Below are 14049 nucleotides of genomic sequence, written 5' to 3' on the forward strand. Positions count from 1 at the left end.
AAACCCTGAAGATTCATCACTGGTTCCTCCCCTCCCCTTCCCATACACACGCACTGCAGTCACCTCACTCTGTCCATCCAGAAATCTCCCTCAAATCTGTTTCCTCCTTTATCCCTATTGCCTCTTTCCTAGCATTGGTCCTTCCTTCACCTGGATGACTGAAATAGCTCTTTTAATCGAAGTCCCTGACTTCAGAACACAATTTCTTTATCCATCACCAAGTGCTACAAAAATTATCTCCCTAAAATATTTAACCATGATGCCCTTAAATAAAATTCTTTGATCACTTCATGCCAATAAGATGAAGTTCCAATGTTTAGTATGGCATTTAAGAACCTTCACAAGGGGACCTCCATCTTTACCTCTCCCCACCCTACAATCCTTTTAGTCCCACCAGCTTGCTCAAGGTGGTGTTATAAATACACTTTGAACTTCCATGATTCTGTTCCTTCTTTCACATTTATATTCCATTCATCTGTTTACTAAGAATTTTCCTTTTCTTTCCCCTTCTCTGCCTACTGACATCCTACTTATCCTTCAAAGCCACTTTTAAATATCTCTTTCTCAGTGACACCTTCCTCCAGGCAAAATTACCTGCCCCATTCTTCCATGACTACTACTGTTGATACCTCAAATACAGTACTTATCAAACTGAATTTTGATTAGGTAACTAGTTTTCTGTCTCATCCACTAGACTTTTGGTGCTTTGAAGGCTCACCCCATGACCAGTCATTTTTGTGTCTCTACTGAGAATGGAATCAGCCCTACCTCCCCAATAAACAGAAACCTTATTGGGAAGTACATGCTTTTTAAGATGGCTAAAACTTGACCTGAAAACAAAGTACCCACCTCATTTCCCAATGATACATTTCAGGCAGCCACAGAGCACAGTGGGACTCCCCCATGCCTTTGCTCACCACCTTAAGAAAAGGATTAAGCCTAGACAGTCTCAACGCCCTAAAATATAACCTCAACCCTTCTCAAACACAAACTTCCACTATGTTTTGCCTTTAGCTATATGTATTATCAATACTTATCATTTTATATCACAGTTTTGTTATTCCTTAAATAATCTTAAAACAGAAGGGCCAGATATCTGAATTTCAGTGAACAGAAAGTGAGTGATCTGCCCAAAAGAGGAGGTAAGATCATAGCTATAGCTCTCAGTAAAAAAGTTGGAAAGTCATAAGGAAAGCTAACTACCAAATGAAGAGAGGAAAGAATGCTTCCACTATAAATTATTTCAAATGGAAATTACAAAAACCAAAACTATGTCTCCTGGTATTGATCATAATTCCCTTTAGAAGTGAATCAACAAAACTGATTTTAAAGTAGTTGTTGATTAGATTCTGCTTCTGCCATATGGTTCTTGTGCTTTTCCAAAACATGAGTCTTCAAACTGGACCAGGGTGATTCACAGTTGAGGCCAAATAATATTTCCAGGGCTTCCCTGGTGGTGCAGTGGTTAAGAGTCCGCCTGCCAATGCAGGGGACACAGGTTCGTGCCCCGGTCCGGGAAGATCCCACATGCCGCAGAGCGGCTGGGCCCATGAGCCATGGCCCCTGAGCCTGCGCTCCGCAACGGGAGGGGCCACAACAGTGAGGGGCCCGCGTACCGCCAAAAAAAAAAAAAAAAAAAAAAAGTCCAAAATAGCACCTAATGATAGTGGCCTCCATTTTGTTTTTTTCTCAGCTTGTCTACACTAAAATGTGATATCTGATTTATACACATTTATATCTTTTGTATTTTTTGACATAGGACAGTTAACAGAACTTCCACTGAATTAACAAGTGGTTTTCTTATTTTTCATACCTGTACGAGATTTTTTCCTTAGCAGGTTTCTAGTTAGCACAGCCCTTTTAACAGGGGGACGTGATCATCATAGGCCCTGTGAGGATTTATAAACTTCATCTAGTTTTGCGGTAGACACTGATTAGACTCTGGGAATAGTTCCTTCTCTAATCATGTTTACTTCTTACTTTTAATCAAAGTTTTACATGTACATTGTTAGCGTCCAACAGTCCTCTAAGATTTGTTGGGGAAAAAAACGTCCTGTGACTGCCTCCCTGATCCACACAAACAAACACACTTTCCATCCCCCAGAAACGCACACTTTGGTCTTTTTCGGTATTAACCCCCATAACTCTAAGTAACTTACTACTTCTTGCTTTTTCCATTTTAGGCATAATCAACTGGCTTCCCAGTATGGAAGATGAGAATTCAGCTTCTATATACATGTACATACCCTACTCCCAATACACCATCACCATACTTCCTCTACATGCCCTGCCCTATTACCCCAATACAGTAATTTATAATTTTGGCTAGGTCAATTTTCAGCATTTACATTACACACACACACACACACACACTTTTGATAACTGAGCCATGTAGTATATCATGATTGTTTTCCTTTTCCTGCACTACTTTTTTTTTCCTGCACTGCTTTTTGATTTCCCTTAATAATGGTTTATCACTCATTATTTAGTATTTACCTCTAACTTACCCCCCAGTCTCCCACAACTGTAACACTTACGTTGGTAAATGCAAACACATCAGGTATTCCATATTCTTGAATCAATGACCCAGAGCTTCCTGACTTACTACAATCTAGATTAGTCAATCTCTAGAAAAGTGCTGTCCAAAAGAACTTTCTGCATTGATGGAAGTGTTCTATCTCTCTCTGTTCAACGTGGTAGCCACTAGCCACATGTGGCTACTGAACACTTACACAGTGGCTAGTATGACTGAGAAACTGAATTTTAAACTTTATTTCATTTTAATTAATTTTCATTTAAATAGTCACATAAAGCTAGTGGCTACCGATCTGGACAGAGAAGCCTCAGAACTATCAAACAGCTGTGATGCGGGGATATTTCTCTCCTTATTTTCCTGATCTGGTATCATTCTTTCCTGACTTCCTTCCTTATTTTAGTAGAGCATAAATTCTGTTAGCTTCCTGGAAAATGATGCATGAGAGGTAAAAAAAAAAAAATTAAAAAAAAATTTTTTAAATTAACCATGTAGAAATTTCCTTCTGTCACTCTCATACTTCATTCATTATTTGGGCATAGAATTATATTGGAAATCACTTTCTCCCAGTATCTTAGAGGCACTGTTCCACTTCTAGTGTTCAGTGCAGTGCTGCTTTTGAGAAATCTAATCATTATGATTCTTGATCCTTTGTATAAATTCCCCCTCTCACTCTGTAGAGGATTACAGAATCTTTTCTCTATCCCAGATGTTCCGAAATTTTGCAACAATCTACCTCAGCATGGCCTATTTTAATTCATTCATTGCGATGGATGTTCAGTGGGCCTTTTTAACTTGGAAATACATGTGCTATAATTCTGAGACTTTTCTTGAACTACTTCATTGGTGATTTCTTCCCCTCCAGTTTCTCTGTTCTCTCCTTCTGAAACATCTATTATGCAGACTGCTCCTCTAATTTTATCTTTTCTTTCCTATTTTCCATCATTTAGGGTTTGTTGTTGTTATGATTGTTCTCCTTTCTAATCAACATCAACTTTATCTCCCTTATACTGAGTTTTTAATTTCCAAGAGCTCTATGGATATTCTTTTAATATATCTTGTTCCCATTATGAATGTACTAACTACTCTTACGTTCCAAAAATATTGAGTTGTTTTGTTTGTTTTTGCATTGTCTGTCTCTTCCAAATTGCTTTTATTCTTTTTTGGTTTTGAGCTCCATCTTTCGTATCAGTGACTTTTCCTAACTAAGCTATTTGTTCATAGTTAAGAATGAAACATTAGAGACTTCCCTGATGGTCCAGTGGTTAAGAATCCGCCTTCCAATGCAGGCGATACGGGTTCGATCCCCAGTTGGGGAACTAAGATCCCACATACTACAGGGCAACTAAGTCCGCACACCACAACTACTGAGCCCACGCACCACAACTAGAGAGCCCATGTGCTGCAACTACTAAGCCTGTGCACCATATTAGACAGCCCAAGTGCCGCAACTACTGAGCCCGTGCACCACAACTACTGGGCATGCACACCACAACTAGAGAGCCCACACGCCACAACTGCTGAGCCCGTGCACCACAACTAGAGAGCCCGCAAGCCACAACTACTGAGCCCACACACCACAAGTAGAGAGCCTGTGTGCTGCAACTACTGAGCCCACATGCCACAACTAGAGAGAGCCTGCATGCCGCAACTAGAGAAGCCCGTGCACCACAACAAAAGATCCCACGTGCTGCAACTAAGACCTGACTCAGCCAAATAAATAAATGAATATTTTTTAAAAAAAAGAACGAGACATTAAAAAGTTGATCAGTGTGCGAGGTGGGGATTGCTGACAATGACTGGAACCTTTCCCAGGGGAACCATTTATACTGGTATTTTTAGAATATTTTTTCTCTTGGCCCAGTCAAATTCCTCAAAGAGTACTTTTTTGCTCATGTAACCATTAAATAATATTGAAATAGATGGCATGTATTCACACATTTTGGTAACATTTAAAATTTCCATCTTAAGTTTCAATAATTACAAAGAATGTAATTTCTAACATAACATTAACTTTTTAATAACTATTTATCATAAAAATAACTTTAGACTTACAGAAAAGTTGCAAAAATATACAAAGAGTTCCCACATACCCTTCACCCAGATTCCCCTAATGTTAACATCTTACATAGCCAGAGTACTATTATCAAAACCAGAAAATCAACATTAATAAAATACTATTAGCTAAACTACAGGCCTTATTCAAACTCTGCCAGTTTTTCTACTAATTTTTCTGTTTCAGAATCCAATCAAAGATTCCATATGGTATTTAGTTTAATGTCCCAACTCTGATCTTTGATAATTCCTCCACCTTTCCCTGTCTTTCATGATCTTGATACTTTTGGAGGTTACTGATCAGTTATTTTGTAAAATAACCTTCAATTTGGCTTTGTCTAATGTTTTCTCAAGATAAAATTGAGGTTATGCATTTTGGGCAAAAATACCTCAGAAATGACGTTATGTCCTTCTCACTACATCATAAATTGGGGTCTCTGATGGTGATGTGTCTCATTGCTGGTGATGTTAACCATGATCTATTAGTTAACATGGTGTCTGCCAGGATTTGCTATGTAAATTTACTATGTTTCCCTTTTCAATTAAACAATATTGATTAAAGAAAAACACTATATCACTACTCTTTTAAATGCATCAAATGGACCCTAAAAACTATTATCAATTTGATTTGATAACTGTCATCATCCATTGAACAACCTGTTCCTTTACTATTGAACTAACCACTCTTAACACTCAAAAAGCTTACATTGTTCCTTCTCCACCCCTGACCTTCTATTTCTATTATATTTATACTACAGACTATTACCCTAATGTAATATATTTTTATACTTGGATTATATATTGATTATCTAATCATTCTTCTCTGCAAAAACGTATCTGTATATAAAAATATACATTTTTTAAGTTTCTTGTGACCATAAGATTCTAAGTATCAATTCAAAAGAAATTCTGAGTTATCATTATAATTAATATTAGTATATGATGGATCAAAACACAAGTATATTATACATTTGGAAAACTATTATACATTGGGAAAACTATTCAGCAAAAAATAAAGTTTTATTGAAAATACATCTCAACGAAATACATGGAGCTTACCTTTTTTTTTTTCAGTTTATGAGTCCATGAACAAATATTACTTCCAGAATGTGACAAGGTTCAGCATTAATCCTGTTCCTATTTTTTATTTTTATAGATTAAAATGCTCAATAACCATAGAAGGGACCAGAAAATCTTATTATAGTGATGTTACTCAATTCTGCAAGTTCCCTTTAGAGTTATGTACCAGATATTACACAATGACCTACTGTTAAAAACTATTTTTAATGATCTGACATCTACCTAACCCAAGAAACAAACAAACTACACATCCCTCATAGTAATCTCTTTATTTCGGGCCAAAAAAAAATTTATATACTTTCTTGAATTTCATTATACTATAAAAGGATTTGACCTCATAAACAAATATATATATTTGTTTATATATATATATATAAACAAAAAGCCTCATATATCAAGGCTATATTTATGTTCCAACTAATATCCCTATATACTGATTTGCTATTTTATTTTTAAAAATCATAAATAGGGCTTCCCTGGTGGCGCAGTGGTTGAGAGTCCGCCTGCCGATGCAGGGGACATGGGTTTGTGCCCCGGTCCGGGAAGATCCCACATGCCGTGGAGCGGCTGGGCCCGTGAGCCATGGCCGCTGAGCCTGCGCGTCTGGAGCCTGTGCTCCGCGACGGGAGAGGCCACAACAGTGAGACGCCCGCGTACCGCAAAAAAAAAAAAAAAAACATAAATAATAAGTGATATCATAAGGTTTTTATTCAACTACAAATGTATTTAATAAAGATTTTATCTTTTTGCTTCTGGTACAGTTTTTTCCTGATATGTACATTAGGAATACTTCTATCACAAAGTGTTTCAGTATTTGTTTTGGACAATTTTTTTCAAATTATTTTATGTTTGGGTTTACTTTGTAGAAAAAAACACTGCCAGACTGAATTAGATGGTTACTGATCCAAAGGCTAGCATAAGCACATCTAATGCCATTGTTCTCTGGCAGATGAGAGCCAGAGCTTAAAGCAGGAAAACACTGAAATAAATAGTAAGGAAGTAAGGCAATTAGTAGAGAAGTATGGAAAGTGCTAAAAGGGGTAGACAAGTAGTACTTGGAAGCTCCAGCATATAAAACTGAGTTGACTAACAGAAAAAGTAAAAATAGAAGCCAGGTCCCAAAGGAGTGGAGGAGCCCCCAAAACACAGAAAGCAAAGAGGAGCCAATGCCTGGAATCAAATACTGATCAGAAATACTGAGGGGGGAATGCTATGTCCTTTCTTAACTGTATGTCTTTCATCTACAGATGCTCTAAATGAGAAAGCATAAACTCTTATGTACTTCAAATGTCTATGAGCTACTTTCAAGTAGGAAACCCCGCTGTAGCCAGCGTGAGCAGCAAAAAGCCTCCAATTCCATAGGAATTACTTGTATAAAATAAAGCATAAAGTAATTAAACCATATTCCAGCCGCAAACTTATGAAAACATTTTAAAAACAATAAAGTGATGCCTTTTATGCAATGTAGCACTAAGCTTCCATTTAACAAACATTATTATTCTGCCTCTGTACGATGATATCTTTCTGAAGTTGCGTAAATTATTGGTTCTACTTCAAATTTATACAAGAATAAAATAGCATATTAAGGGAGAGTTAAAGTATTTACTAAACAGCAAAAACATTTAAAACTATAGATCATAGTTTTATTGAGAAAAAGTGACCTTCCTTTTACTGACTATATGTACTCATCATACTCATCATGACTGATGTTCTCAACATAAATGTGTACTAATTATACTATTAAGGTATTAGTCACAACTGTCCTTCAAATTAGCAGGAAATTTGGTATTATCTTTAGACTGCATCTGACCACAAAAGCTAAATTTGGCAAGTGTGAAATATTAAAAAGACAAAAATAATGTGAGTACTCTCTGTGAAAGGTGTTTTGGCCAAGGTACAGAACAAGGCTGCCTTTGTTGTGTAGTGGTTGTAAGGTGTGGGGTATATGTGTACATGGAGTAAGCAGGTTTGATTTTTCTGGCTCCAGTAGCTCTAGGGAACTGAATGAACAGGAAAACAGGTAAAGCAAGATGAAGCTGCACTAGTCTTTCAGGAAAAGGGTATAGTTGGGTCTTAGGATCAGAAATAAAAACTTTACAAGATTGACTATTTCAAAGCTGTTTGGATTCTCTAAATATATTAAAGTACTTTGCTTTAGCTGCTTTACTATATCAGGCTGAATCAGCTACACTAGAAGAAAATGGCTACGCATTTGGTCCACAGGTAGACAGGGGATTTAAAACGAGCCAGTAATAGTGATAGCAGCAGGAATTAAAGTAAAACAAAGACCTTTAAATAAAGGGAAGGAAACGAGAGGGAAAGAAGACAAGGCTCAACATACAACTCTCTGTCCACATACGTGGAGAAATTTTCCACTCTGTTAAATGTTTACTTTTTTTTCAAAAGACTTTCCTAACCAATCCTCACTTACATAGAATCAAAGTACTCCCAAGAAATACTGAGTAAAATCATCTCAATTCGTACTCTAGATACTAATTTAAAAGGGACATTGATACAGTTGGGGTCCAAAAAGTGGGTTTACATAATATATATTTTAAATAACTTTTAAAGACTCACCTGTAGGCTTAACTGAATAAAACCCAATGGCCTCTCCTTTCTTCCACAGAATCTTAGCATAATCAGTACTGCTATGACACAGGAATGGGATCTCATTTCTCTCCATTTCCTGCTTTCTATAAATAATTCGATTCAGAACATACAGAACCACTCTCTCCCCAAGAGTTCTCACCTACAAAGAGATGAGACACCAGGCACAACAGTTAGCATCAACTCAGAGATGCAGTTTACCTTGCTCCCTGCTTCCATACCTTGTACTGACATTCAAGGCACTTTGAATACATTCAGAATGATTTGTAAACCATTTTATTATCACAAAGATGAGACCAGTCATTCATACCAATAACAATCCATTTCTATGGACACAAATTACGCATGAAATAATGCCTCTCAGCAAAATTCTAAAACAGGCAAAACAGGTTTCCAATATACCAATCCCCAGCATCTCCACGTTAGCAGTCAGTGCTCTTTCTGCTTCCAGCTGCCCAGATCCCAGGTCTCCCCCACTCTAACTGCTGCCCCCCACCATTTCTAGTGCTTCTTTTCCCCCCACTCCAGCCTACACATTAAAAAAAAAAAAAAAGAAAGAAGGAAAAGAAAGTGAAAAAAGCTTCGTGTTATGCCCTGAAGACTTTAAAAACAATGATTATCTCATTTGATGAGCAAAGCCATAATTATGCTCTTGGGAAAGGAATCTCTCTCATCTTTTCTAGGTAAAATGGTCATTTAACAGTCATGTCTTTGTTGTCGAACTATAAGGAATACCTGTCTCCCCCTACACACATACACACATAACCCTCTGCCAGACCAGATAGGCAATGACAGGGGCACCAGGGCAGTCTGATGAAAACAAAACTTGGGGCAATCACAGAATGGAAACAACCTCACTTCCTACAGGCAGGTCTGCACGGTCACAGGGACACCCTCACCAATTGCCTGACATTGAACAGTGGGGTTTTCCCCATAGACATCTGTCACTGCTAAAAACAAGAGTCTATCCATGAAATCTATCCCCCCTACCCCACCCCAAGTCTCCTTAAAGAAAAACAAGAATGTCCTCTAATTAGGTGAGAGGAGAGAAAAAGCATTAGGCATACACACACTACTCTCAAAAACCTCCCCAGTAAGGAATTTCCAATACCGAACACCACATGAAATGACAAAGCTCTCCAGCTTACAGGGTATCCCACACCTTCCTTGAACAGCTCTGACCAGAATGAAATTCTTTGATACTGAGCTGAAATCTCTTTCCCAAAGACTATACTTTGATATTCTGGATCACATAGTCTACAAATATTTGAAGACAGCCATGATATTCTCTTAAATTTCCTATCAAAGCTAAACAGAGGAAAAGACTAATCTAATATGATTTGGGGTACTTTTGCCATTTCAGTCTTCTCCCTTCAAATTGCTTCAGATCCCTAACCTTTTTTCTTTCTCTTCATGTTGGGCATGCAGATATTACAGGTATAAACATCGAAGATATTGATAAGATAATGGGGCTTTTCTGTATAAACTTAAGGTTTTTATTAGCTTTTCTGCTTTCTTTGATTTTTACTTCTAATTAACTAAAGCCCAATCTTTTTCATGTGCTGCTGTTTTAGTATGGTCTTCATGGTATACAGTAGAGTTAAATTTTTGAACCCACAGATACTACTTTACCTTTCTCACTAATTTATTTTCATCATGTTAGATCTTTCTCTTTGTTTCTTAATTCTGCCTTTATGGATTAGTTCTCCCATTCAGCACTGTGGCATGCAGAACTGATAAGTATGCCAACTATGTCTTCTTCTAAGTAACCGATAAAATGGTGACTAAGACAGAATAAAGGACCCAGTTTTACAGCATGCTGCTGAGGACCTCCCTTCCACTACACTGTTTGGAACACTGAACAGACCACCCAAAACGGCCCTACTGATAAGCAAGTTTACTGGTCAGTCTCTCCTAGAGACAAAGAACTTAGGCAACCACACAGAGATAATAAGCTTTTTCCCACCCAAAAAGAAAAATCAGAAGCTAAAGTTGATATGGGTAACTACAGCTTACCTAAGCCACAGGTACTCATTTTTCCTCCCCCAATTCTCGGACACTTTCACATAAAATCAAGGAAGCCCAATCTAAGTGCCAGTTTCACCGTTAACAATGGAACTCTAAGGGTTTAACATAACCCGGTATACTAAAATGGAGAAAAGCTCAATAACTTCAAAAACTATCACTGTTTATGGGAAACATATTGTGAAATGGCCTCCTAAACACTTTTAAAACTACAGGATCTTGTTACCTGCTTAAGTCCCTCTCTAGAAGGGACAGATGTTTTCACAATATCATCAATAGCCCACCACTGATCAGCAAGGTAAAGTGCCACAGCTAAAAGAAAATAAATGGTTGTTAACATTTAAGTCTTAAAGTACACGATATTACTATTTGGTAAGGTTTTCAAGGATACCCTTACATATACCCATAGTTTACAATACAATGTGGCAGCCCCATTTATACCATTTTTATTGTATTTCACTCACTAAACATTTAATTATAAGCAACTGAGAATTTTATTTTCCTGAATTTACAGTTTGAAATAAGTTTTCTTTTTAAAAATTCCTTCATGTAGCTATCTTTCAATAAATTTCTAATTGTTTGAAAAAAAATTCCTCAATTTACAAATATTAAACAAAACAGAGACCTGTGAGTGAGTCCTCAGGTGCAAAAAGAGCAAGAACTTTCTGGGTCTGATCTCCACCATAGAGAGGTACATAGCCTACATTTGACAGGCTAATAGGAATCTGAAACGACAATTTATTAAAGATTAGTGAAGAGTTGGTAAGAAAACATCACACAAAAACACCATGCTTCTAACAAAATGTCAAACGTACGTTAACGCTAATTATATAATTTCATTTCATAGGAGATATTTCTAGTCTTAAAAAAAAAAGAGCAAATCAGATAGACTTCGCTTTTGCAGGAATTTTATTAACTTAGGCGAAAAAATGAAAGTCTATTTCAATAAATATTATTGCGCTCTAGCTATGCATATGAATAAAAACAAAAGCATGATATGATCCATAAAGTTGTTAAACTTTATCATCTGTTATTTAGACCACTTGAGGGAGAAAAAAATTCCATTTTCTAGTAAAAACCACTAGGGTAAATTCATTCTTCCAGTAAGATATATGCAATACTTTAAATTTTTTCTGCTTTCATTAATCCAACGCTAATTCCCTACTTACACACAATATTGCCATTCAAGAGAATTACAAAATATTGATGTTGGAAGAAACTTTAAAGAATTCTTTGAATAAACATCATCTTCCAGAAGAAAAACCTGAGGCCTAAAGAGGTTAGAGAATTTGCCTATCATCAAATTCACACTAGAATTCTAATAATTTCATGTCTAATGATCTATCAAAATATATCTCAGTTTACTAATTAGAAATTTTATTTTAATATTTTGGGAAAAGGAAGATTTGTGACACAAAAATGTGTAATGTAGTGTTTTGCTGACATTTTTTATTAAAAAATTTTCTAAAATAACAATTTCCAAATCTAAAGTAGACTTAATTGGGTTAGCTCAAATATGGTAATCAGTCTTAGCAAAACTAGTAAACTACTTACATATAATTTTAAAGGCACAATACAAATAATAAGCAACTACCTGTAAAGTTAGTCTTTTTAAAACTTGATCACGCTGCTGTACTAACTAATCAATATTTATCCATTTTACTGAAAAGTCTTCTGGTAAAATTTTCAAAAGTGATTAGTTAACACTTTAAAAGATAATAAAAGGATACTGATTTCATGGATAAACTCAACTGAAAAGATCGATAAATCACTGCAGGATGCCTTACCGTAATATTGAGCAGAGAAAAACATTCAGGATTTTCAGGGTCCCCACACCTGAGATCTGACATGTAATCTTCGGCAGAATTTTCCATTTCCTCATGACTGCAATTATCCAGCATATCCACAGGGAATGCCATCCTCTTTAACAAAAAACATGGGACAAAATGTTTCAGAACATGAAAGGCTATCTTCCTGTACTGAGAAAAAACTTTTTATTGTAATAGCGCAGCATTTTATTGTAAGGAGACTTCTTTTTCACTATGCCAAGACAGACTACAACTTAAGCCTGCTAATCTAAATGTATGTCAGAAAGAAAACTTAAACACTCACTTGTATTAAAAACAAGCAATGAAATAAGAATTAATGCACATGCATCTACGGTCAATTAGTCTATGACAAAGGAGATAAGAATATACAATGGACAAAAGACAGCCTCTTCAATAAGTAGTGCTGGGAAAAACCGAACAACTACATGTAAAAGAATGAAATTAGAACATTTTTCTCACACCATTTACAAAAATAAACTCCAAATAGATTAAAGACCTAAATTTAAGACAACAAACCATAAAAGTCCCAGAAGAAAACACAGACAGAATACTCTTTGACATAAACCGTAGAAATATTTTCTTGCATCTGTCTACTAGGGCAAAGGAAACAAAAGCAAAAATAAACAAATGGGACCTTATTAAACTGAAACGTTTTTTCACTGCAAAGGAAACCATCAACAAAATTCAAAGACAACCTACTGAATGGGAGAAAACATTTGCAAATGATATGACTGAAAAGGGGTTAATATCCAAAATATATAAACAGCTCATACAACTCAATATCAAAAAAAACAACCAATTAAAACACGGGCGGAAGACCTGAATAGTCATTTTTCCAAAGAAGACATACAGATGGCCAACAGGCACATGAAAAGATGCTGCACATCGTTAATCATCAGAGAAATGCAAGTCAAAACCACAATGAGATATTACCTCACATGTCAGAATGGTTATCATCAAAAAAAACCCACAAATAACAAATGTTGGAGAGGGTGTGGAAAAAAGGGAACCCTTGAACACTGTTGGTGGGAATGTAAATTGGTACAGCCAATGTGGAAAACAATATGGAAGTTTCTCAAAAGAACAAAAAATAGGGAATTCCCTAGTGGTCCACTGGTTAGGACTTGGCACTTTCACTGCCGTGGGCCTGAGTTCAATCCCTGATCGGGGAACTAGGATCCCACACGCCTCGCAGCACGGCCAAAAATAATAATAATAATTAAAAATAATTTAAAAATAAAAATAGGAGTAACATATGATCCAGCAATCCCACTCCTGGGCATATATCCAAAGAAAACAAAAACAGTAATTCAAAAAGATTCATGCACCCCCCTGTTCATAGCAGCACTATTTACAATAGCTAAGATACAGAATTAAACTAAGTGTCCATCAACAGATGAATGGATAAAGAAGATGTGTTAATATATACACAATGAAATACTACTCAGCCATTAAAAAAGAATGAAATTTTTTCTTTTAAAGAATAAAAGAAAAAGAACAACATGGATAGACCTAGAAAGTATTATGCTTAGTGAAAGAAGTCAGACAAACACTGTATGTTATTACTTTTATGTGGAATCTAAAAAATAAAACAAATAAATGAACATAACAAAACAAACTCACAGATATAGAGAACAAACTGTTCATTACCAGTGGGGAGAGAGAAACAGAGAGGGGCAAGACAAGGGTAGGGGATTAAGAAGTACAAACTACTATGTATAAAATAAGCTTACAAGGATATATTGTTCAGCACAGGGAAATATAACCATTATTTTATAACTTTAAATGGCGTATAATCTATAAAAACATTGAATCACTATGTTGTACACCTGAAACTAATATTGTAAATCCACTATACTTCAATTTTTAAAAATGAATAATTCCTTAAATTATAAAAATAAATATTTATAAGGTATAGGA

The 14049-nt window shown here is 36.0% G+C and overlaps 1 protein-coding gene across 6 annotated transcripts in view; it reads right to left on the reverse strand.

Moving 5' to 3' along the window:
• Positions 1-14049, reverse strand: part of FAM169A (family with sequence similarity 169 member A) — a 63310-nt gene that overhangs the window by 30666 nt on the left and 18595 nt on the right. For 5 of the 6 annotated variants that reach the window (XM_060143130.1, XM_060143126.1, XM_060143127.1 and 2 more), the window contains exons 2-5: positions 12088-12222; positions 10926-11025; positions 10527-10612; positions 8246-8417 (exon numbers count right to left, since the gene is read on the reverse strand). In XM_060143130.1, the coding sequence (XP_059999113.1) occupies positions 8246-8417; positions 10527-10612; positions 10926-11025; positions 12088-12219 (490 nt within the window). In that variant the 5' untranslated portion in view covers positions 12220-12222. Of the gene's footprint in view, positions 1-8245; positions 8418-10526; positions 10613-10925; positions 11026-12087; positions 12223-14049 lie in introns of those variants that run through there. The other variant, XM_060143131.1, reaches the window with a different exon arrangement.

This window comes from Lagenorhynchus albirostris, chromosome 3, assembly GCF_949774975.1.
Source record: "Lagenorhynchus albirostris chromosome 3, mLagAlb1.1, whole genome shotgun sequence".
Lineage (NCBI taxonomy): Eukaryota > Metazoa > Chordata > Mammalia > Artiodactyla > Delphinidae > Lagenorhynchus > Lagenorhynchus albirostris.